At 40.6% G+C, this 23,476-nt stretch overlaps 1 protein-coding gene across 1 annotated transcript in view; it reads right to left on the bottom strand.

The window, feature by feature from the left end:
• SLC9A7 (solute carrier family 9 member A7) overlaps positions 1-23,208 on the bottom strand; it is a 208,406-nt gene extending 185,198 nt beyond the window's left edge. Inside the window, 1 exon segment of the mRNA XM_043998858.1 lies at positions 22,645-23,208. Within this exon segment, the coding sequence (XP_043854793.1) occupies positions 22,645-22,933 (289 nt within the window). The 5' untranslated portion in view covers positions 22,934-23,208.
• Positions 23,209-23,476: the final 268 nt, after the last annotated feature.

Genomic DNA, 23,476 nt, shown 5'->3' with positions numbered 1-23,476 from the left:
CTGTGTGACCCTGGGCAAGTCACTTAACCCCAATTGCCTCACTAAAAAAAAAATGTGTAGTGACTTGTCCAAGATTAAATTAAATTAAATCAGCAAAAAAGAGACCAGAACTCAGTTGTTGGGGTTTTGGTTTGTTTGTTTTTCCCCTTCCATGTCAGGTAAAATTTCACTACACCTCAAATGCAGACTGACCAACAAATTTCTCAGTACTACTCCCTGCAATCATTTCAACCCCGCCTCAAAGTTATTTCCCTTAACTATGCAAGGGATTTTGGCTTGAAAAATACCACACTCTGGATTTAGGAAAAAGCCCTCACATCAACCTTTTGTTTCCCAGGAGCTGTGGTAAAACTGTGGCCTTAATTTAAAATATGATAGTAAGTTAATACCACTAGCACCACCACATACAAACTGCTGAGAGGACATATCCGACTAAGAACACAGAGAGATGGCTTTACCAAGCAAGGGCTTGCTCTTTGATGCAGGTCAATCAGCCAGATCTTTTGGGGATCTAGGTTGAAGAAGGTACATAAGTATCAGCTATGCTCCGTCTTCCCTAAGGAAAATTAAAAAAATTTTTTATTATCTTTTGTTTGTACATCACCTTCATCTTTCCACATCTCCTTACCTCATTCTACCTGGGGAGCTGTGGTCCCTTTTAATAAAGATGATAAAAGAAAAAAAAACAGCAAAAGCGACAAAAATAATTCCCGACCGTTGGGTGTAAACCCAAATTGGAGTCAGAAAAGTTGTACAAAAAGTTTCAAAGGAACCCTGGGGAAGGCTTAAACTAGGAAGAAATTACTTCCTAAAACACACAAGGAGATTAAATGGATACTTAGTAGCACTATCTTACACTCCTTTCCATTCCTTTGTCCTTCTTCCTCATGGATGCAGTCAGTCAACAAACCTTTATTAAGCACCTACTATGTGCTGGGCCTTATTATAAGCCCTGGGGATACAAGAAAGACAAAAGTCCATCCCTGTTCTCAAGAAGTTGCTCCCAGTCTAATGGGAAGAAAATACACAAACAATTACATACAACCAAAATATATATACGTATATATATATACACACACACACACATATACATATATAAACACCTGTGTATATACACATATTTATATGCATATACATATATATGTATACACACATACACACATATGATAAACGGGAAGTACTCAACACAGGGAAGGTACTAGAATTAAGGGAGATTGGAAAAGGCTTTTGGTAGAAGGTAGGATTTTAGCTGGGACTTAAAGGAAGTCAGGATGATGGGGGAGAACCTTCCAAGCATGGGGTATGACAGGTGAAAATGCCCAGGGTCAGGTAAGGGAGTGTCTTATTGGAGGAAAAGCAAGGTGGCCAGTGTCACTGGATCAAAGATGGCTTGCAGGGAGGGCAGGTTAAAGAGGACTAGAAAGGAACAGAAAATAGAGTTCCAGCCAGAGTTAGAGTAGGTAAAATAGGCTGAGAAGCCAAAGGTGTGGTTCCTACGTAAACAAATACCATGTATCCATATAGAGTTTTTGTTTTTGTTTTTTGTTTTGTTTTTTTGTGAGGCAATTGGGGTTAAGTGACTTGCCCAAGGTCACACAGCTAGTAAGTGTTAAGTGTCTGAGGCCAGATTTGAACTCAGGTACTCCTGACTCCAGGGCCAGTGCTCTGCGCCACCTAGCTGCCCCCATATAGAGTTTTAAGGTCTACAAAGAAAACACTTGCCTGAGTGGAATAGCAAGTGCGGCAAACTTTGTGAAACATTATGAAAGGGAGGACAGAAAAGGATATAAATAAACTAATGTATTTTTTAATTTTCCACTAAGAAAAACTGCTAGCTGAAACACACGATAGGAGCTAACAAAATTGATCACAACCTTTGAACCAGTCATCAAAGAACTAGGTTTCTATCACTAAGGTGGCTTCTAAAAGGAAAAAAAAGACTGACTCATCTGTAAATTCTCTCTCTCTCTCTCTCTCTCTCTCTCTCTCTCTCTCTCTCTCTCTCTCTCTCTCTCCCTCCCTCCCTCCCTCCCTCCCTCCCTCTCTCTCTGTTGCTTTATTTGTAATGCTGACAATGTGGAAACAACCTCCTACAAGTCCGAATATTGAGAAATACTATATAAATTACTTTACATAACTATAATAGCCTTTGAAACTGTAAACCACCTTCTCTCAGATACTCATTCCTCTCTGAGTTTTCATGACTTTGCTCTCTCTTTGTTCTCCTTCTATACCACTTTGATCACTCCTTCTCAAAATCCTTTGCTGAATCATCAACCATTCCCCCACCCCCCACCCCCATATACACATACAAAACTATCAGTTCTCTCCAAGGGGCCACTTCTCTTTTCACTTTCCACTTTCCTGCCTCTCTCTAAGGTGCCTCCTCTTTCCCATGGTTTCATTTTTATTTCTTCATAGTGGAACAATGGGAAAAGTACTGGATTAGAGGCAGAGGACCTGAATTCAAATCCTGAATCTTCCTTCACACATGACCTTGGACTGATCATGGAACATCCATAGGCTTGAATTTCCTCACCTGTAACACGTGGGGGTTGGACTACATAATCCCTATGATTCCTTCCAGCTCTTTATCTATGATCCTACTACATCCGGGTCCATACACTCGCCAACCTGATCAAAGGTTACACCCAACCAACTTCCTCAAGGACATTTCCAACTGGAGGTCCTGTAGGTATCTCAAATTCGATATATACAAAATAGAACTCTATATCATCATTTATTCTTCTTTATTCTCTTCCCTAAGTCCACATCTTTTCTGAATTTCCCTATTAGCAGGAGGGCACTACTATCCTTCCAATCGTCCAGGTTGAGGACATCAGCATCATTCTGCACTCCTCATTCTCCCTCACCCATCATGTCCAATCAGTGGTGGCAAAGAGTTGAAAACTGAGGGAATACCCATCAACTGGTGAATGGCTGAACAAATTATGTTGTATAAATGTGATGGAATACTATTATGCTGTAAGAAATTAAGAAATAGATGATTTCAGAGAGACATGGAAAGACTTATATAAACTAAGACAGAGTAAATTAAGTAGGACCAGAAGGACAATTTATACTATAACATCAGTATTATAAAAATGAATGGTTTTTAAGACTTTTGAAAAATAATGAAATGAGCAGAAGCAGGAGAAATGTATACAACAGCAACAATATTGTAAAGACAAACAGCTTCAAAAGCTGTGAGAACTATGACCAACACAATGACCAACTACGAGTCCAGAGGACTGAGGGTGAAACATGATATCCATTTCTTGACAGAGAGGTCATAGATCTACTGTACAGAATGAGGCATGTATTTTTTGAACAAGGCTATTAAGGAAATTTGTCCAAGACTTGTCACTTCTCCCTCTGCCAACATTTTTCATACCTGTCCCTTCATCACCTTTAGTATGGACCAACTAACTGTCCTCCTAATTTGTCTTCCTGGCTCAGTTTTCTCTCCTATACAAACAATCCTCCACAGAGTTGCCAAGGAAAGTCCCTAAAGCCTAGGTTTTCATCTCATAATTCTCCTGTTCAAGAAACTATATTGGTTCCCTACTAGCCTTTTGCGGGGGAGGGGGGTGGGGCCAATGAAGGTTAGGTGACTTGCCCAGAGTCACACAGCTAATAAGTGTCAAGTGTCTGAGACTGGCTTTGAACTCAGGTCCTCCTGAATCCAGGGCTGGTGCTTTATCCACTGCATCCCCTAGCTGCCCCCATTACTAGCTTTAGGATCAACTACAAATTCCATGGGGCAATTAGGCGGATATAGCACTAGTCCTGGAGTTCAAATCCAGCCTCAGACACTTACTAAGGACTAGCTCTGGACAAGTCATTGAACCTCTATTTGTCTGTTTCCTCAACTGTAAAACGGGAATAACAGTAGCACCTACCTCACAGGGTTTTTGTAAGGATAAAATGACATAATAAGTGTAAAATGCTTTTCCATCTTAAAATGCTCTCTACTGGGGGCAGCTAGGTGGCGCAGTGAATAAAGCGCTGGCCCTGGATTCAGGAGGACCTAGTTCAAATGCGGCATCAGACACTTGACATTTACTAGATGTGTGACTTATCCCAGGAGTTAGGGGACCAAAATAATATAAGGGAAAATGACCCTAAAAGATGTGAGAATTCACATATAATTAATGTAATGAATGTAATATGATTAATGACTAATTAATATAACGACCAATCTTGATTTGAGAGAACTGATAGTAAAATTATAGTCTTCTCCTCCCAAGGGAAAGATGGGTAAAGACAGGTGAAGAATCAGGCCCCAGAAGCAGTTGGAGCTCCAGCACAGTGGATAGAGGGTGAGGCCTTGAGTCAGGAAGACCTGAGTTCAAATATGACTATTCTCCCCATTTTGCAGTTGAGGAAACCAAGGCACAGAAAAGTTAAGTGATTTTTCCAGGACTTCACAGTTAATAAGTGCCTAAGGAGAGATTTAAGTCAAGTCTTTCTGACTCTAGGCTCAGCACTTCATCCACTAAGTCACCTATATACTATGAAAATTACTTAAGACTCTAAGTTGTTGAGCAGGTGCACTCATAGAGATAATTTCCTCATTAGAAGATTCCTATAGCAATAAAGTCACAGGTCCAGTGAAAGAAGGAGGGAGGGAGAGAGGGAGGCAAAGAGGAAAGGAGAGAGAGAAAAAAAGAAAAAGAGAGAAAGGAAAGAAGCAAAGAAGGGAGGGAGGGCAGGAGGAAAGGGAAAACTCACAACTACCAGCCAAAAAGAATCAGGCTCCTTAACAGTCTGTACCTGAAATTCTTGGTGGTATAAAAGATTTTTAATATCTAGAGATCCCTTGGAAAGTTCTACTTAAGTCTGGTAACAAAAAAAAAGTGCTAAATATACTTATTCAGCAGTCCTAGGTTCTAAAGCTGCCACAATCAGTGTGACTTGCAGCAAAACAAATCATTTAGCCTCTCTGGACCTTACATTCCTCATCTATAAATAAGGAGATTCAATGGGATCAATCAATCAATCAACAAGCATTTATTAAGTATCTACTATATGCTAGTGGATAGGGTACAAAGTACAATGAATGAAAATATCCCTACCAGCAAAGAACTTACATTCTAATGGGAGAGATAAGTGTATACATAGAAATATACACCACAAATTGAAAATTAATATCAATGAATAAACACTTATTAACTGCCTAACTACCAAGTGTCAAGCATTGCTGTTAAGCTGGGACTACAAATATACACATATGTATATATGCATACACACATATTTGTGTATGCATATATAAATATGTGTGTATATGTGTATGTGTGTATATTTATATTGATATTATTTATATAGTTAAGGTACTTTGGGAGGGAGGGCACTAGCAATTGGGGAAATCCAGAAAGGCTTCATTATCTTCTGTATGAAACTTTCCCTGTTTCTTCCACCTGAGATGATGGTGGTGGTGGTGGTGGTTGTTCTTGTTATTATTTCTCCTTTTTTCCTCCTTCTACCTCCTCCAGTTCTCCCTTGTTCTCCCTCCTCCTTCTCCTCCTCCTCCATCATCATCATTACCACCACCACCACTCACATTTGTAAAGTTGTTTAAGGTCTACAAGCAGTTTATCCACAACTCTTTGAGGAGAGTACTGTTCTCTTTTATAGATGAAGTAGCTGAGGTTCAGAGAATTAGAAAGCTTGCTCAGGTTCACAAAGTAAGTAGAACATGGATTCAAATGCAAAAAGGGTTTGGGAGGGAGTGCCCACCCTCCAAAATTACCTTGTGTTATAGGGAAATGGGGTAGGGGGTTTGGGATAGGGGTAGGGGTTTGGGGTCGTTAGGAATTCCTCTTTAAAGAATTACACCCTCTTGCACACAAAACCAATAGAATAAGATAATAGTTTATTTAGGGGCTAGGGAAGGGAAACCAAGAGAGAAAGCCTTATACTTCTCATGGGGAGAAGGCATAGCACAGAGGCGTGGCTCTGAGATACCCGTCTCCTCCAGCAGGAGACAGGCAGATACTTTTATAGAGGTCCGACAGTGGTCCGATGAGGTGATTGTCTTGACTACGAAAAGTTCCCCTATTGGGAGAGGACCATCCCTCACTGGTGATGGCTTGGGGAAGTTGGGTGAGGGGCGGCTGTAGATCTCTGATCCTCATGCCACAAAGGCAGCAGCCACACCCAATCCCATCTCCCTGAGGGGTGGGGGAGACTGGTTAGGTGTGTGTGGCCTTTGGTTTAGTTTCTCAAGGGGAAGGTTCTTTGCTGTACCCCAGAGAATTTCTGGGGTATGCTAGCCCTATAATAGTAACCATTGTAAGTTCAACTGGATATGGAGTCAGAGGCTACCATTTCAAATTCCTGACTTTTTACTGCCTGTGTAAGTAACATTGGGTGAGTCACTTAATCTCAGCAGGACTCAGTTTCCACAGGTGTAAAATGAGGAAGGTATTGGATTAGATGATATCCAAGGTCCCTTCCAGGTCTAATGATCTGTAGATGATATTTCTATCATTAAATCAAGGATTTTTTTTTTACTTTATTCGTCTGTGGACAAAGTATTTTAACTGTGAAGAATGTAGAGATTTTGATTGAAGCCATATTATACAATTTACAGACTGCCTACAAGCTAATCATTTTCCAATCAATTAACAAGAATATTTCTTGGACTCTCCCCTCCCTCTCTTCTGGTGTTCTTGTTCTTAAGCTGCATGTTTGAAGAATGCAAATAAATATAAACCTACCATAGACTTTTCTTACTCTAATCTAGGACTCCCTCGGCTATCATGCCACTTCTGCTGATAAGAGGGCTAGAGGAAGAAGGCTTGCTTTCATCAGCAGAGTGGGATATGAAGGAGGCAGAATGATTAACTTCAAGGCAATGAATAAGAGAATTGTCCCATTGCAATGGCAGTATATTTTGTGATGTGTTTATGCTAGCAAAGAATTAAATGCTGGCAACAAAGGCACATCACTGAGTCTGCTAGTGACTGGAAGGCATCTTTGTGAAGGGTGGTGATTGGTTATGACAGACCCATATTAAAATGTGTGCATAACACCAGGATCTCATGTGACACTGGATATGCTCCATGGGAAAAACAAGCACTATGATCAGTATAAACAGGAACTGGGATATCCATAAGTGGCCTCCATAAGGATGAAAGCCATATGCTGAAGCATGTGCCATGGCAGTAGGTGCTAAATAAATATCTAATAAGTTTGGGGTACAATGTTAACAATAAAGAACGCTCATTTGAAAGTTTAAGCTTACAAAAAATAACCTCATGGCAATCTTTGACTGACATGTTAAAAGAACAGAATACTGTTTTACAAAATGAACTTTGTTAGGGAAGATTAAGAGGTTGGTTAGTAGCTGTGGTAGCTGTGCAGTACGGTCTCTGACATGGAGCTTGGGATAAATCAGAAGAAGTTTTTCCTGTGAGAAGAAAAAACAAAGATAACCAGATAACAGGACAGACATATCAAGGAATCAAGGGACTATTGTTTTTTTTGGGTTTTTTTGTGGGCAATGAGGGTTAAGTGACTTGCCTAGGGTCACACAGCTAGTTAAGTGTCAAGCATCTGAGGCCGGATTTGAACTCAGGTCCTCCTGAATCCAGGGTTGGTGCTTTATCCACTGCACCACCTAGCTGCCCCCTCAAGGGACTTTTATAAAGTTTAGATTGACCAACTAGCTATCAGGACAGATACAACTAAGAAGTTAAGGAGCAGCTAGTGTTCCTAGAACTAAAACACGCCTGGGGATGAGGAATGGAATTAGTTTTATTGAGTTCTCAAAAATAGATCCCATAGGAAGATCTCATAAATTCATCTGTGAGATTTTTAAGGTTTCTGAATCAGCTGTGCCAACCCAAGCAGGTAGGACTTTATTCAGTCATCCATTTTGACCACACTTTGCCCTGGCCCTGCCCTAACCCCTTTGCCTGGTGCTTTCCATTTCTTCTTCCCAGAGCTGGTGGACACCTTCTTGTTGACACCTTATCTGACTAATGAGCCTCCATTTTCATCCACTGCTTAAAGTCATTAGCTTTATCATTAGCTGCAATGTTTATGTTTATATGTACACAGAGGTACAAGAGATACCTGCTTTGGAAATAGCTTTTGGCAACTCTTATGCAAACTGTTTTGAGGATTAAACAGACTTGAATCTGCCTCTGACCTTGGACTTTGCCACTTCCTACTTTTATATCCCTAGAGCTTATCCACTCATCCAAGTGGGTGCCATAAAACAACACTATTCTATTTTTGGGTGACAAAAGAAACCTTTTCAAGAAGTATTACATATTGGGGCAGCTAGGTGGCTCACTGGATAAAGCACCAGCACTGGATTCAGGAGGACCTGAGTTCAAATCTAACCTCAGACACTTGACACTCACTAGCTATGTGACCCTGGGCAAGTCACTTAACCCTCATTGCCCCACCAAAAAAACCCAACCCCCAACAAAAAAACAAAAAAACAAAAAAAGAAGTATTAGATGGCAGAAGAGGTAAAGGAGAGAACAGTTAAAGAAACCCAATTGCATTTTATTATACTAATGATTCCACTCATTTTTCTATTTTGTTTTTTGAAATATGCCTTATTGATGCATTTATTTCATTTGATATTCACAAAAATCCTGTGAGGAATAAAGGGCTGGTTTTCATCATTCCCACTTTACAGATGTGGAAATTGAGGCTGTTAAGTAGGTTGCATGATTTGCCCAAAGCCTTCTTGCTAGTAAAGAGGGGAGCTAGGACTCAAAATCAGGCATTTTGACTTTATTTACTAGGTTCCTCTCTCCCATAGGAGCTACAACATGAATACAATTAGCATTCACACAGCAGTTCACAGGAGCAATTTTGTGTTAACTCTAAAAGAATAGCTACAGGCTTTCAAGGTACTTAAATAATTTGCTCTTTTGCCTAAATATCTGTTTTATTCTCAGAGACAGATCATCTTAGAGGTAGGAGTTACCCTAGAAATCAACTAGTCCACATTTCCCTATGTTCTCAATTCAAAGGAAGAAAGAAAAGAACCTCTCAAGCTAGTTTCCTAAATCCTTTTCATAAATTTCCATTTGAAAAACTGCAACTTATACCTACCTCCCTACTGTAGACAACCTAGTTTGATTCTACAGTATACAAACACAACATCACAAAGCATCGCATGTATTGTTAGCCTTCCCACTGGAAACTGATGCTGAGAAAATGAAAAAAATAATAATAATAAGCAAGACAATGCCGCTGAGCATGGCTTCGTGCGCTTGCAAACACAACCCAAAAGCTGATGAGTAACTAGAAATCTATTCAGTAGTAACCATATTGATAAATTCTCCCCTTCTGATAACAGGAAGGACTGTCAACACGTGAGTCAATCCTCATTTGAAGCCTCAACCTCTGACAGCGAAGTTGTGGAAAGAAAGCCAACCCTCTGATTACTTCATATTGGCAGAGTCCATTTTCTGTTATTTTCTGGCTAACCAAGTGACAAGTGATTCAAATCTTGATGGATATCTTCTTTCCCATTGCCCTTCCCCTCCTCATTCCATCCCATCCCATTCTATCCCCCACACAAGTGCATCCTTTATTTTACCAGATGTGTCCTAGAGTCTGTGGCAAGGAGGAAACCAGAAAAAGGTCAAAACACCTATTCTATTTGACTAATCCTATGCTCTGATTATTTTGAATTCAAAGCAGGTCTAGCCCAGTCTAGTTCTTCACTCTGTTTATATGTTTGGGAGCTAGGAAATGGAAGAGGACATTCCCATCAGCAGAAGATTGAAGAGTGCAAACCAGTATGGAAAATCCCAAGTTCTAATAACTGGGCAGATGGATTTGATTCTGAGGTAACCTACCTCTCAACTCCACAAAAAAAGGTCTTTTTGGTGTTTAACTCCCAAAAGAAATCTATTTGTCCCAGACCTGTGAAGGACAGAATCTCCAGGCAAAAAAAAAAAAAAAATCAGAGAAAGAGGAAAGTTCCTACCATATCTAAAACCTTTAAAAAGATAAAAGTAGCTCATCTACTATATATAGTATAATACAGTTAGGGAAAAAATAAAATAATTTTCTCCATTTTACAGATGAGGCAGCATCAAGGTTAAATGTCTTACATAAGGTCATCTGAGGGGCGGCTAGGTGGTGCAGTGGATAAAGCACCAGCCCTGGATTCAGGAGTTCCTGAGTTCAAATCCAGCCTCAGACACTTGACACTTACTGGCTGTGTGACCTTGGGCAAGTCACTTAACCCCCATTGCCCTGCCAAAAAAAAAATTTAAAAAAATTAAAAAAACATAAGGTCATCTGTGCTGGCTAGAAATGATTGTCAAACCCACATCTCTTGATTTGGTCTCTCTGAACTCCTAGACTTTGAATTCAAAAGCTGCAAGGTCCAGGTCTTATCTAAACTTTGAATACACCGGTACAGCTAACAATGGTTTGCATAAGTAGGCCTTTAATAAATGCTTACCAAATGTCAGACTATGCCTAACAACAACTATAAACTATAAAGGAGAGCCTTTCTCTAAGGAGGATATATTGTTTAGCAATATACTTCAGATTTGGTGGAAGAATGAGGAATGGGATTGGGAAAGAAAGATGGAATGTTAGGATGCAAGGGGACAGGGAAAAACTACATTCCAGATGCATAGCCTTAGTTCTTCTAAACTTGACATGTTATCATTAACATTTAAATCAGGCAGCTAGGTGGTGAAAGTGGATAAAACACTAGCCCTGGATTTGGGAGGACCTGAGTTCAAATCCAGCCTCAGATACTTGACACTTACTAGCTGTGTGACCCTGGAGAAGTCACTTAACCTTCATTGCCTCATCAAAAAACCACAAAAAACAAAACAAACAAAAAAAACTCCACACATTTAAATCAGAAGTAACTTTGTAATGGTAAAGAACCAGAAACTGCAGGGATGCCCATCAACTGGGGAATGGCTGGGCAATTTGTGGTATATGAGTTGGTGGAATATTACTGTATTATAAGAAATGATGAGGTCAATGACTGTAGAAAAACAAAGAAGGCCTTGCATGAAATAACGAAGAACAAAATGAGCAGAACCAAGAGAACATTGTATACAGTAACAGCAATATTATTTTAAGAACAACTTTGAGCAAATAAATTATTTTGTGTATTATAACTGCCCAAATTAACTATAGAGAACATATGAGGAAAGATGCTATCTGCATCCAGAGAAAGAATTAATAAATAGAAATATGTGTAGAATAATTTCATATCTATATCTGAGTCTAATGATAGACATTTCCAGGGTTCAGGGAAGGAAGGAAAAAAGTTTACATGATAATTTTTTTGTCTATTTGAAAGAAACAGCAAGTTGTGCATAGCAGATGTGCAGTTTCATGTATAATAGTCTTTTTTATTGTACTATGTTATGGAAATGCTTGTTTTATTCCATAAATTAAAAATAAAATAGAAAAAAAGTAACCCAATAACTCTTCACTCTAGGTCATATCGAGTGCTATGTTACCTAATTACAGAGCAATAACATTTTTAGAAGATTTGTTCTCAAGAGAATTTGTATCTCTCTAGGATTACTCCATGATGAGAGTCAATTGTAACCTGGAGGATATATAGCCACATTTCTCCTACCGAGATTCTGGTGTCCAAAAATATGAGAAAACTTGGCCTGCTAGAAAAATAATCATGTAGATAATAATCTACATTCATATACATATATGTTTACATGATTACATGTAACAAATTACATGTAATCTTACTATACCTAAAATTAAGGCCTACCTACTCATTGCCCCAGGAAGGCTATGACAGTGGTTACACCATTCAATTAAACATCTGCTATGTGCCAGGCACTGTGCTAAGACTAGGATATAAATAAAGGCAAAAACATTGTCCCTGTTCCTACTCTATTGGAGATAACATGCAAATAACTATGTACATACAAGATTTATACATAAATATGGAAGGTAACCTCAGAAGGATCCTGAGATACTTACTTGGAAGACATGGTAATGGAAGATGGAATGCTTAGTACAGGGATCAGCAAGTGACTGGGTTGGCTTCAAGTAGAATGGAGAGTTAGTTATGTTCAATAAACTCAAAAAGGTGGTCAAGAGTCAGACTGTGAGGGACTTTAAATGTCAAACCAAAGAGTTTGGGTTTTATCCTAGAGGAAAAGGGTAGTCACTTAAGTTTCTTGATGAGGGAATTAACATCCTAAGATCTATGCCAAACAAATATCTATTTGGCAGCAGCGTGAAAGTAGAGGTAGGGGTAAGACTTGAAGCTAGCTCTTGCAATAGTCCAGGCAGAGATGATGAAGGCTCCAGCAAGGATAATGGCTAGCCAAGTTCAGGCAGGTCTTATAAAAATAAAAAAGAAAGGAAGGAAGGAAGAAAAGTAAAAAAAGAAAGAAAAGAAAGAAAAACTTCAAGTACTGAAAAAAAAACTTTCAAGTACTTCAATTTCAAGATTGAAGGGTTTAGTTCTCTTTTTACCTCTTTGACTACTCCTTCTTCATCAGGCCTTCATCTTAAGCATACTCCCCCCCACTCCCATTAAGTCCAGATCCTTCCACTTCTCCCACCCTTGGGAGATCTCATCTACTTAGAGAACACATCAAAGTTTTACAGCTAGAAAAGACTTCAGTGACTATCTAGCCCAACCATCTCATTTCACAGTTGAGGAAACTGAGGTTCAAAGAAGTTATTAGCCAAAGGTCAAACATGGGTAGTAAGTATCAGAGGCAAGACTTGAACTCAGTTCCTTTGATTCCAAAGACAGGGTACTTCTGACACACCACACTGCCCCTAACATTTCCTAACTACCACTTGTAAGCAGAGGACAGAGAAACTATTTCCCATTTTTACCTCTTCTTTAGGTCCAGTCTAACCATCTCCATGGGTCTTCTGGATTCTTTCACCTGGATATCATAAAACCATCTCAAATTCAAAATATCTAAAAGGAAACTAATTTTTCTGTAACACCATTATTTTCTCTTTTTGTTGTTGTTGTGTTGTTTTAGTCATCTCCGAATCTTTTTGATTCCATTTGAGGTTTTCTTAACAAAAGATACTGCAGTGGTTTGCCATTTCCTTCTCTAACTCATTTTACAGATGAGGAACTTAGGCAAACAGGATTAAGTGACTTGTCTAGGGTCACACAGCTAGTAAATGTCTGAGGCCAGATTTGAACTCAGGAAGATGAGTCTTCTGGATTTCAGGTCTGGCTCTATATACACCATGGTGCCACCTAGCCACCCTATTATCTCCTCTAGCCTTCCCTGGTTCAGTCACTACCAAAACAGAAGCAATTGCTATTTAGGGCCTTCCCCTCCCAGTCTGACTGACTTCTTTTCTTCCTCTCTCTTTCTCTCTCTTTTTCTTTCCTTTTATTTGCCTTTCTTTGCCTCTTTTCTTATTTAGCCTTATTTTTCTTTGCCTCTTTTCTTATTTAGCCTTAATCACTGAATGGGCATTGCCTTAGGCAAACTGATACCCAGGAAAGACCTTAGCTTAAAAAGGCCAAGGTCTCCCACTGCATCTGGGGCTAACTCCAGTCGTTCTGATCTATATCTTGTCACTGGACCCAGGTGGCTCTGGAGGAGAGAGTGAGGTTGGTAACCCTGCACAACCCTCCCTCACTTAAATCAGATCACTACAAGTCATGACATCACCCTGATGTCTGTCATGGTCTTCTTCTAGAACAAAGGCCAACAACAATAACACCACTAGTACCAATATTCTCCCATCCACCAGGTTCTAAACCTTAAGATGTACTATATCAGAAGTGTCCAACTCAGGCTGCAACAAATGTTATTGGAGAATATTTAACAAAATAAAAAAGACGTATCATAATGTTTATATGCAGTTTTCTAAAGCAAATTCCATGGGACAGCTAGGTGGCGCAGTGGATAGAGCACCTGCCCTGGAGTCAGGAGTACCTGAGTTCAAAACCGGCCTCAGACACTTAACACTTACTAGCTGTGTGACCCTGGGCAAGTCACTTAACCCCAATTGCCTCACACACACACAAAAAATACTCATTTCATTTCAAAGTAAATTGCAGCCTGAAGGGATTATATACTATTTGGTGATCCCCTTTTCTATTTGAGTTTGACACCACCACACTAAAATGGTATTGTTTTAACTGAGGTTTTTTCCCCCCAAAAGGAAAAAAGTCAGAAACCTGAGAGCATACCGCTAGTGGTATACCACACTACCCATCTTTCATTTCTTCTTCCTTAAACAAATGTGTCCTTTACAGTACATAAATTAAATAGAGTTTCCATATCTTTCTTTTAATAGATATTTTAGAATAGCTCTAAAAAGTTGGAAGAATTTGATCAATACAAAAAAAAAAAAACATGTGGAAACACCGTTGAGATGAATATTCTCCTTAGACTACATTACGTATTCCACAATCTCAGAATATATTAATGTATTCTGATTTAAATTGTCATGTGTTTGTATTTCTTGAAAAAGTGAGCCCCAATAGCTCACCAAAAAGGTAATCTAATTACATTTCTTGCCATCTCAATGGGAAGGGAAGGGTCAGGAGCAGAAGGGAGGAAGAGATTCCAGAAACAAATTTTTTAAAAAATGAATGTTGATGGGGCAGCTAGGTGGCACAGTGGATAAAGCACTGGCCCTGGATTCAGGAGGACCTGAGTTCAAATGTGGTCTCAGACACTTGACACTTACTAGCTGTGTAACCCTGAGCAAGTCACTTAACCATCACTGCCCTGCAAAAAAGAAAAAAAAAGAATGTTGAAAATAAATAATAAAGTTGGAATAAAAGGATTAGTCTAACTTGACTAAAAATAAAATTCAACAGCTAGGCAAGAATAAAAAATTGAACGATGAAAGAATAAATAATAAATCTAAGGAGATTATTCCATCAATTTCATTGATTTTCTTAATTTTACTATTCAATACTTAGCTTAAAGGTTAAGCTCCTAGAAGGAAATAAATTTATTCATGCATTTATTCAAACATTTATTAACTTACTACCAGTAAGAAAAAATTTTCGGCCCTAGTGATAAGAAGATAGAAGTGGAATTGCAGCACCCCTGCCATCAAGGAGCCCACAGTCTAGTACAAGGTATGAGATGTATACACAAATACTAGTAACAAAATGTAGAGTATAATTGCAGCAGCTAGGTAGTACAGTGGATAGAATGCCAGGACTGAAGTCAGGAAGACTCATCTTCTGAGTTCAAATCTGGCCTCAGACACTTTTTACTAGCTTTGTAACCCTGAACAAGTCATTAGACCCTGCTTGCCTCAGTTTCCTCACCTGTAAAATACACTGGAGAAGGAAATAGCAAATGACTCCATTATCTTTGCCAAGAGAACCCCAAATGGAGTTGCAAAGAGGTGGACACAACTGAAAAATGACTTGACAGCAAGAGTATGCTTAAGCATACATGTAAACAAGTCAAAAAAAGTCATTTCCAGTGACCCCTCTGGAAGAGGCCAAGAAACAAGAAGTAAACTTAAGATAATACATTTAAGATGGGATGTCAGCAGAGTGAAAATGTGGGTAACAGTGGAGGAAGCAGCACAGTGTAGTGACAAAGACTGGTCTTAAAGAAAGAAGAACTGGGTGTGAATTCTGGCTCCAACATTTATTAGAGGGAAGTAATTTTAGTTTTTTGAGCCCTAATTTCCTTGTCTTTAAATTGGGGGTAACACACTACCTGCCTTTTAAGAGTTTTCTTGGCAATAATACTGAAGTGATTTGCCATTTTCTTCTACAGCTCATTTTACAAGTACCTATGGCAAAAGTGACTTGCCCAAGGTCACACAGCTAGTGGGTAGGGCCAGATTTGAAGATGAGTCTTCCTGACTCCAGGCTTGGCATTCTATCCACTACACCAACTGACTGTCTCTATCCAGCTGTGGTTAGGAAAAGTATCTTGTAAACTTTAACATAGAATGCAAATGTAAGCTACATGTAAATACAAAAGACACAAACGCCAAAAAATAAAAATCTAAGGAGTATGAATGAATTATAATTCGTTTAGTAATCATTAAGCCTTGATTAGTGGTCAGGCTCTGTGCTAAGTGCCCTAAGTGTACTAGGGATACAAATGCAAGCAAGCAAGCTGGTCCCTGACCTCAGATTGCTGACACTCTAACAGGTGACAGCACATTAAAAAGGATACTTGCCAGAGGGGTGGTGCATGCGCAGGAAGCAACTATGTTTGGAAATGACCAGGAAGTGATGTAGAGTCCTGATTCCTAGCAAGGTAAAGTGAAAGCTCTTATATCTGGGTCCAGAGTCCCAGGGGCAGAGTCCAGGAATAATGGATAGGGAATGATGAGGATGGCCTGAATACAGATAGAATGGTTTAGAGATGACTCAGAAGTGACCTGGGGTGGGTTGGGGAGGGGGAGGGTGGGATTCCAATCTTTGCACCACATAGATATACCTACAATAATTTTATTTAACAACTTAATAGGTTTTACAGGATTACACATATATAACTAATATCAAATTGCTTATGGTCTAAGGGAGGGAAGAGGGGAGAGAAGGAAGGAACTTGCCTTTTGAAACTTGAAACTTTATAAAAATGAATTTTAAAATTGTTTTTATATGTAATTAGAAAAATTATTATTTGAAAAGGGGAAATATTATTTAAACCAATTTCAGAAGAATGAACAATCAGCACAGCTAGAATAAAAATAGTTTCTTTGGTATAACACTTTTAAGGCAAATCACCCATGAAGATTCACTTCCCAAAACGCTAACAATATTTCCAAGAGATAGGTCTTTTTTTAAAGGATGTAAATGCAAATTTACTTTTACCATATTCTCCTCTTAAATAAGGCATGAAAATATTCTTCCTTATAAATAAGTTGAAACGCATAAGAAAACAAAACGTGTCTGTGACATAAGGAAGTCACATGAAGACACATTACCTAATGGCCACTGGATTCTGTGAAAGTCATGTGTTTAAGTGAAATGTTACAGGGGACACTTTCATTTCTATAGAATTGTTGTTTAAATGGTCTATGTAGGCAACTGGCCAAATTTGACAGTTAGGGAAAGGAGGGGTATTGTGATCTTTTAGCAAAATTTGGTTATGCTATATTAAGAATGTTTTCTGTGATCAACTACATTGGTCAAAGAAAACTGTACTAATCATTAGGCATTTTTCTTGTAGCTGACATCTGTCAAGGGTTCTGTCATCAGTTGGTTGCCTCTCTGTAAACCAGCTAATTCTTGACACACAAGAATGCCTACCAAGAAGTCAAACAAACCTGGGACAGACCAAAAATAAGAAATCATCAAGCTGAAGAACAAAAGGAAAGTGAGGTTTCTCCAATAGAAAAGTGCTCATTCTTTGATTAAACAAGCAAAAAGCCCTTTCTGAAATTTCTGCTTATGGGCTCAAAACTTAAACTCTAGCTACTGCATGAATCTGATTACTAATTCCATATGACTAGGAATATAGAGGCAGCAAAGTGGTAGTGGGTATAATGCTGGACCTGTAGTCAGGAGGACCTGAGTTCAAATCCAGCCTCAAACTAGCTGTCTAACCCTGATTTGGCTACCAAACCTGTGTTTGCCTCAGTTTCCTATCCTGTAAAATGGGAACATAACAGCATTTATGTCCTAGGGTTGTTGTGAGGATCAAATGAGAAAATATTTATCAAGTGCTTAGCACAGTGTCTGCTAGACATATAGAAGGCATTTAATAAATGCTTGTTCCCTCCACTTGTTCCTTGATCTTGCCTTCTTACTAAGCCATACTTTAGTTTTGTATAACAACCCAAGCATCGGAATAACACATCAGTATATAGGATTTAGGGTAAATTAATAACAAACTCATAGTACTAGCAAAGGGGTAATAAAGGGAGGGGCAGAAGTGTGTGTGTGTGTGTGGGGGGGTGACAGAGGAGGTTAAAACCAGGTTGAAGGATTAGGGTGGCAAAAAAGAAAAATATTCTGGCACTAAATTAGTTGTGATAAAAATATTATGGGGGAAGTGAAACTACAGTATACAGGAGTGAAGTTAATTGGACCCAGTCTGTTTATAGCACCTTCCCCCGCCTCAAAAGAAGAGCTGGCCCCACTGAAACATTTGCTAATTATACCGCAAAGCATGACTGCCCCAGTGTTACCACAGCGCTTAATCATCAGACACTTCTACAATATCTGGAATCTCCCTTCTCTAGCGAAAGTAGTTGATGGGCTTGTTTTTCCCCTTCTGAGAAAAGTTTAGTTGAAACAAACCAAAGTCATCTGTGGTCTTGGAGATGGGTGCTGACAGCGTTCCCTGGAAGGGAGGCACTCAGTGTGGGTGGGTGGGTCTCTATATGTATAAGGTACAGGCAGGTGTATCAACTTACTGAGCTTAGATAACAAGCACCAGCTGAGACATTCATATCAAGAAAACTATTTCTAACACAAGGTACTGTAATTTTCTTGTGGGGGGGAAGGTCCCTCCTCATCCCCTACTCCTAATAAAACCCAGTAAAAACCAGTTTTGAAATTGAGGTTGCAACAATCCCATTGTCCGAGAAAGGTGATCTGACTGTAGTATTTAAATGGGTGACAGTGTGGGGTAGCAAATCTTGTACCTTCTTTAAAAGGATCTTGAAGGACAGGCTAATAAATTCAAATCACTGTTTTTGGAGGTAGGGGAAGGAGGCAATAATAGGACTGAAGCTAAAGCCCTCTGCCTTCATCACCATAAAAAGCAGAAGAGATTAGAATAGAATTCAATTCAACAACCCTATGTGCACTACACTGGGTTAAGCACTAGGGATATAAAGGGATAAAAAAAAATCAATAGCCCCTACCCTCAAAGAAATTTCATTCCACTATCAAGATACAACATGGACACAGATACATATCAATGCCCTTTACATGCATTATGTTTCAGTCAGGTTAAATTTCACAAAATTCTTTATACTTCCCCACCTATGTGCTTTTGTTCATGCTATTTTCTATACCTGGAACTTCCATTCAGACTATCTCTGACTTTTAAGACAAAATTACTTTAAGAGAGAGAAAGTATGCTACCAGTTGGGGGATGGAAGGAAAGAGAAAATCCAGAAAAGTCGGGCATGGGAAGGGGTATCTGTCCTGTGCTTTGAAGGAAATAAAGACATGGTGGTGAGGAAGAAATGCATTACAGAAATGGAGGATGACCTATGTAATGGCATGGCCACAAAAGATTAGAATGGGCAATGGCTAGCAGGCCGCTTTGACTGGATCAGAGGAAAGTAACATGAAATAATAATGGAGAGGTACTCAGGAGATGTATAGAATGTTTCAAATGCCAAGCTAGGAAGTTTCTATTTTATCCTAGAAACAACAGTGAGCCATTGAAGATTTTTCAGTAAAGGAAAGACATGGTCAGATGTTTGTTTTAGGAATGTCAATCCTAATGTGGAAATGTTTTACATAATTGCACATGTATAACCTATACTGATTGCTTGCAACCTTGGGGAGGGCAGAGAGGGAGGGAATGAGAGGGGGATAGAATTTGGAACTCAGAACTTTAAATAAAGGAATATTAATCCGGCAGCTGTGTAAAGGATAGATTGGAGAGATGAGAAACTAGAAACAAAAAGGCATATTCAAAGGGTACTGTAATTTTCCAAGAAAACAGTTACTCTAAGGCAGAAGTTTGGGGCGTTTCACAATAGGAACCATTTTTCTGGAAGTTTGATAATTATCATGTCTTCACAAGATATTAGCATTTTGTATAATATACATGGCTGCAGTGCATTTCCTTTGGTTTTTTGCTTCTTAATATCCAAAGAGGGATATAAACAGCATTCATTTCAACAAAGAGAACTGGATTCTAATTTCCCATTGCTAAAACAAGAGGAAGGTAGTTCTGGAAAATTATGCTTGTTCATACTTCTGAATTGGAAATTTTTTCATTCTAATACTTGCCAAAACTATCTTCCAAGGGAAATTGGATAATTATCCAATAGAATGACAATGGTTCCACCTAATACTATGATGGTTAACAGAAGACAGAAGATCTCAGAAGCAGATGTTTTGCCCTTCCTTGTACAGATCCTATCCATGTTCCCAAGTATACAAACATGCTCATCCAGTGTCACTTCCTAGCTAACCATGACACAGACAAATACAAAATGACAGTTAACTAGATTTGTTATCCCAAGCCAAAGCAACAGTCAGAAGGAAATAGAGTTGTATCAAATGGATTATAAGGGAGGTTCCCGATGCATTCTACTGAAAATTTTGCTTTGTTTCCCAGTTGGTGGGGGAGGTTCTAGTGAAATGAATGTTAACAAAATGAACCAGTACACTGCAGCATGACACAAGTGACTAAAAGCAGGCTGGGATGAGTTTAAAAAACATCGGCAGAGGAAAATTCCACAGCTTATTGTTTAAAAAAAAAAAGCTTTGAAACATCTCACTCCTGAGCAGGCAATGCTAACCAGAAAATAAATTAAATTGCCCACTTATTGTCGTCCATGCACTCACTTTCATATCTATAGGCCTGTGAAACTAATGGAGCTTTTAGCAGGTACTTTACAACTATACAAGAGAGCTGACCTAGCTGCTGTAAGGTTAAAAATATTTCTCTCATTACCTACACATATGAAGAGATAATTTGGTTCATTTGTATTCAGGCTTAGAGACAAAAACAGGTGATCTTCTTAAATGACACTGTGCTCACTCAAATTCTCCCAACACAATTTGCCCCAGAAGCCTCCCAGGCACCTGCAGTCCACTGCATCAGCCATTAATTATCTAGGATTCAGACACTAACTCCATACGGTGCAATGGTTAGGCACAGAGTGGCAATGTTCATGCCCAGACCTACATTTTTCAGTAACCTAACTCAGCTTTACATCAGGTCATGTTACAATGCAAGACTTGTTTGGGTATCTGATACCACAAAACTGGAGGGTTTGGAAAAGCACCTTCTAACCTTGTCTCTTATAGGGTTTCAGTGCAATTACTTGGTAGCCAATGAGCTCTATAGAGCTACTTAATAGCAGCAAACCAGCAACCCCAGGTCTTCAGTACCAGGGCCAGTGTAAAATTCACATTAAAGTTTCAAAGACCTGCTTTCCATTCTGAAAAGAGAATCTCTGATGGAAACTGGCAGAGACTACACCTAGGAGTATGGATGGAGCCTTTTGTAAACAGTGGTTATAGTCCTATTATGAACTTACCACATTATCTAAGATTTTCATTGCATTCAATACAACTCAACAAGTGCCTACTAGATGAGCAACATTATAGTGGGTTCTTTGTCTGTGATATCGATTTGCAAATAAGAAGACCAAGGTCCCAGTCTGTGTTCTGCCATTGAAATGTGTATCTGAATTCACATCATACAAGGATTTAATTTCTCTACTACTATACAATACTGCACTGGCAGTCAACCCCCACCCTTTCTAAGTAAGGGTTATCAAGAAGACACATAAGGAATTTAAATCACCACTCTTTTTACCAGATGCTCTAAGTAATTAGGAGGGATTTTACAAAGTGGAAGTACAACTAAAATCTATTTAATGAACACAAAACTGTTCACTAGCCTGGGCAACTGGCAGAATCCAATCCAGGCACTAGTGAGACACAGCAGCCCTATCTCCCAGATCAAGGCCCAAGGCTAAGTGGTTTTCTTAAAAAACCCCAAAAACTGGTTCCTAAAACAAGCAACACATTACTGCTCTATTATACTGTGCTAGCCCTGCACACTGACTTTTTGAGCCTACAGATTAAAAAGCTAGTGAAATTCACTTGCTAGATTTCTTCTTCAATCATCTTGTTATAAAAGCCTCTCCCTCTTCCTCTCCCCTCCAGGTATACACAACATGACAAAGGAGATGAACACGATTCACATGCCTCCCATTTCTTGATCAAAATAACCCAAATGAAAAGAAATGACAGAAACAGACCTTATACATTGATTAATCTTAGCCAGCGAGTATGGATGCATGCTTCCAGTAGGCCCTACAAGACAAAATCTAGGAGTTCTTGCAATGCAACACTTATTTTCTCATCCCCCACTGTATGTTCACTCTATCCTACCCACCTATCCCCCAGAAGGTGAAGTTTTGGAGAAAAAGGGGATTGCAAAGAGGAGAAAGAAGCCATCACTAATTAGGTCATCAAACCCACACCCACATATGCACTGCAGCCAGGGCTGGATTGTCCCTAAGAGACTACAGATAATACTGTCAAACCTGTAAGTGGCAGCCAACTGGGGTGCACCTTTTTTATTCGGGGGCTGCGGAAGGGGGGTAAAAGGGTGATCCAAAGGCAGAGGATCGTCTAAAATGGAAGTCTTAGGGAACGGAGCGGGGTGGAGGAAAGGGTTGGGAATCCACCTATGGTCAGAGCAGCAAAGACAGTAAACCCCCTAACCTTAGGCTCAACATCGTGGCCACTGTGGGAAATGGAAGCGACATTTACGAGGGAAAGGAAGAGAAGGGGCGGGGAAGAGTCGAAGCTCAGGGTCCAGCGCACGCCCACATCCCTCAAAAAACGGGAGATAGCTCTCAGGTCTGGCCCAAGGCAATAGGGGCAGACACCTCCCCTCCCTGGCTTTTGCGCCCCTCCAGGCTGCAAGAACCAGGGGTGCACGCCCTGCACCATCTCCAGAGTGCTCTCTCCAGGCCGGAATTTCGGGTTGGGATGGGGGAGGGGGGGGCGGTGCCCGGGGGTCTCACCATAGATCATAGCCAGGCCGGTCTCATGCAGGAAGCGCACCCGGCGGTGTTTGAAGAGCCAGATGGTGAGGATGGTGAGGGTGAGGAGCAGGATGAACGTCAGGAGGCTCACACTGTCCTGCCGGTGGCTCTCCTCCGCCTCCTTCTCTGTGGCGATCTCTTCCATGGCGCCGCTGTCCTCGGCGCTCAGACCCCTGCACAGCTGCAGCAGTAGCAGCAACAGCCCGAGCAGCAGAGGCGGCGGGGGCCCCGGGCTTGCCCGGGGCGCCGGGAGAAGCGGTGGCACCATGGCCCCGCTGGGGCAACCTGGGAGCGCTCTACTTTGGCTTCCTCTCCCGCCTGTCCGGCTTCCCGAGCTGAGGAGATGCAGCTGCTGCCTCTGAACCACCCGTGCAGCCTCGGGTCCTACTCCCACTGTCGCCGGCGTGGCGGCTCTGCGCTCACTTCTGCACCCAGAGGGGATTCCGCGGCGGTGGTGGAGGCTGCTGCTGAGGCGGCGGCGGCGGCGGCTGCTGCTGCTGCTGCTGCTGCTTCAGCTCCAGCTTCAGCTCTTGCTGCTGCTGCTCCTGGGGCTGCGGCAGCCCCGCCTCCTGCTGCTGTCGCCACCTGGAGAGGGAGGAGGAAGCTCAAGTGCGCAGGATCCCCAAACCCCTCCCACCGCCCCTGCTCCCTGGCTCCGCGGGCTATAGAGCGGCCGAGCGCCCTCCCGGCGTGGCCACTCCCGGAGACCGCGCGCTCGCAAGCTTGCTCTCTCGCTCGCTCCGCCTCGGAACTGCTGCCTCATTTCCCACCGCCTGTTAAGAGCGCGAGCGCGCCCGGTATCCTGGGAGCT

Source organism: Dromiciops gliroides, chromosome 3 (assembly GCF_019393635.1).
Source record: "Dromiciops gliroides isolate mDroGli1 chromosome 3, mDroGli1.pri, whole genome shotgun sequence".
Classification (NCBI taxonomy): Eukaryota; Metazoa; Chordata; class Mammalia; order Microbiotheria; family Microbiotheriidae; genus Dromiciops; species Dromiciops gliroides.
The sequence above is the reverse complement of the archived record's forward strand: the minus strand, read 5'-3'. Positions and strand labels throughout refer to the sequence as shown.